At 45.1% G+C, this 2,517-nt stretch overlaps 2 protein-coding genes across 2 annotated transcripts; one reads left to right on the forward strand and one right to left on the reverse strand.

Annotated features, from left to right (window-relative positions):
* Positions 1-353: 353 nt before the first annotated feature.
* LOC134615012 (histone H2B 1.1-like) lies at positions 354-777 on the reverse strand. Its single transcript, XM_063459341.1, has one exon. The coding sequence runs from the start codon at positions 763-765 to the stop codon at positions 385-387; it is 381 nt and encodes a 126-aa protein (XP_063315411.1). The 5' UTR covers positions 766-777; the 3' UTR covers positions 354-384.
* Positions 778-1,050: 273 nt separating this feature from the next.
* Positions 1,051-1,459, forward strand: LOC134615011 (histone H2A type 1-like). The gene has a single exon (XM_063459339.1). It carries the CDS (start codon positions 1,057-1,059, stop codon positions 1,447-1,449), a length of 393 nt encoding a protein of 130 aa, XP_063315409.1. The 5' UTR covers positions 1,051-1,056; the 3' UTR covers positions 1,450-1,459.
* The last annotated feature ends 1,058 nt before the right edge of the window (positions 1,460-2,517 follow it).

Below are 2,517 nucleotides of genomic sequence, written 5' to 3' on the forward strand. Positions count from 1 at the left end.
GCGACATATAACATGTGAAAAAAAATCTTGACTGTGAATTGAAACGTTTCATTATAAGAGATTGCTACATATCCGTTTCGGAATGTTGTATCATTTAGGATACATTATAACCAGCTGAATATATGTTACACCATAGGTTCTACTATTGAGGGGGGTTTACAACTTATTTTAACTTGAATATTTCAAAACTGAAATAAACGTCATATAATCTGCTACTCTGGAGTAGCAGTACAAAAAAAAAAAGTTTTAGGAGACCGCTGTAATCGATGACTTGTAACATTCCGCAGAGAATACTCAGTATATCTATACAGCTCTCTCGTGGATTGTGTGGGTGGCTCTTAAAAGAGCCTTTGTGTTATTAGGGTTTGGGTGATGATGGGGTTTTTACTTGGCGCTGGTGTACTTGGTCACTGCCTTGGTGCCCTCAGACACGGCGTGCTTGGCCAGCTCTCCGGGCAGTAAGAGCCGTACAGCGGTCTGGATCTCCCGGGAGGTGATGGTGGAGCGTTTGTTATAATGAGCCAGGCGGGAGGATTCCCCTGCGATGCGCTCGAAGATATCATTGACAAAGGAATTCATGATCCCCATGGCCTTGGAGGAGATACCGGTGTCGGGGTGGACCTGTTTCAGCACCTTGTACACGTAGATAGCATAGCTTTCCTTCCTGCTCTTTCTGCGCTTCTTCCCATCCTTCTTCTGGGTCTTGGTCACGGCTTTCTTAGATCCCTTCTTGGGTGCTGGTGCGGACTTGGCTGGTTCAGGCATGATAATCTCACGAAGTTTCCAACAGAATAACGAGCCCCTTCCCTGGCAGCTCTATATATAGAAGCCCGGGTAGCAAAGCCTGACCTCTGTGCATTTCCTATTGGTCCGTTCAGAGCGGGCACTGAGCATGGAACGAGGTAATCCTACAGTGATTGGTTACTCTCTTAGTCGGATTCTGATTGGTGGATTTAAAATGCAACCAATCAGACTAGAGCTCGGCACATCTGCGGATGTATAAGTAGCCGTGCAAGGGGGCGGGAGCTCATAGATTTTACAGATTGCGATTTGAAGATGTCAGGAAGAGGCAAACAGAGCAGCAAAGTCCGGGCTAAAGCAAAGACCCGATCATCCAGAGCAGGTCTGCAGTTCCCAGTCGGCCGTGTCCACAGGCTGCTCAGGAAGGGGAACTACGCCCAGCGGGTTGGAGCCGGAGCTCCGGTCTATCTGGCTGCAGTGCTGGAGTATCTGACCGCTGAGATCCTGGAGCTGGCTGGGAACGCCGCCAGAGATAACAAAAAGACCCGCATCATCCCCCGCCATCTGCAGCTCGCTGTGCGCAACGACGAGGAGCTCAACAAACTGCTCGGAGGGGTCACCATAGCCCAGGGTGGGGTCCTGCCCAATATCCAGGCTGTCTTACTGCCCAAGAAAACCGAGAGCCAAAAGGCGTCCAAGAGCAAGTAAACTCCACTGTCCCTCAATTCCCAAACTCACACAAAGGCTCTTTTAAGAGCCACCCACAATCTCCACAAAGAGCTCACACTGCTGCTACTGAAGGGTTAAACGCCTGACTGTATGTGGGAATTATTCCCTAACGTGCGATGGGCTAGAATTTATGCTTTTAAAATCCCCACCTCAGCCATGGTTATAGCTCTTACTCCTTGTTAAACTTGGGAGTCTTACGTTAAACTCCACATATCGATTATAATCAGATGAATAGGCAATTTAAATCACATTAGTGAACAAAGGCAAAGTCAAACGCTGCATAGTAATAAGAGATGGAGGGAAGAGAGGACTCGGCTCCTTCAGCTCTTCAAACCTCGTTTGATTTAAAAAAAATGAGGCTAAAGCCTGTGAAAGCAGGTGTAGGTGAATATACTTCCCAGATCAGCTGCTGCTTCAACTTTAGCTAATAAGCAATCATGCTCCGCTTTCTGCTGCTGATGCAAAAGTGAGCGACAAACCCCACTTTTAATCCATTTCCAACCATGCCACAAAATAATGGTTTAAATTAATACTTCTCCACTCCAAAGTCAGTCAGATTTCTCCTTAGTGGGGTTTAGTCACATCATATGGCCATGTTAAAGTCCTCCTCATGCGTCAAAAAAAAAAAAAAAATACTCCATGTGGAGTAACTAGATTTCCTTATTGCCAAGAGAGGTGAATGTAATTAGACTTGTATGAATTCATACTGTATTTTGGGCTGTGCTCTCTACCTTCGTCTGTACTTACTACCAGGGGTCAAGTCCTGGGGAAAGTGTGGGAAGATCCACCTACACCCTAAAACAAATATATATATATATATATATATATATATATATATATAAGCTAGTATGCATATATATAGTTGGGTGAAGGGGTGACAGTGTGTGGAGGCTGAAAGTAATTGGGGGGTAGTGTGGGTGACAGGGTGTGTAGGAATATGAAGTAGCTAACTTTTCTTGTTCATATGTATTTTATGCTTAGATAAGGTTTATAATCATTATTGCTGACTGAAAGGATATGAAACAGTTAAACTCTTTTTGCTTTGTA

This window comes from Pelobates fuscus, chromosome 6 (genome assembly GCF_036172605.1).
Source record: "Pelobates fuscus isolate aPelFus1 chromosome 6, aPelFus1.pri, whole genome shotgun sequence".
In the NCBI taxonomy this organism is placed as follows: Eukaryota; Metazoa; Chordata; class Amphibia; order Anura; family Pelobatidae; genus Pelobates; species Pelobates fuscus.

Bases quoted from the DNA above. Each gene is read 5' to 3' on its own strand.
- LOC134615012 (XM_063459341.1), bottom strand. From the start codon at position 765: ATGCCTGAACCAGCCAAGTCCGCACCAGCACCCAAGAAGGGATCTAAG.
- LOC134615011 (XM_063459339.1), top strand. From the start codon at position 1,057: ATGTCAGGAAGAGGCAAACAGAGCAGCAAAGTCCGGGCTAAAGCAAAG.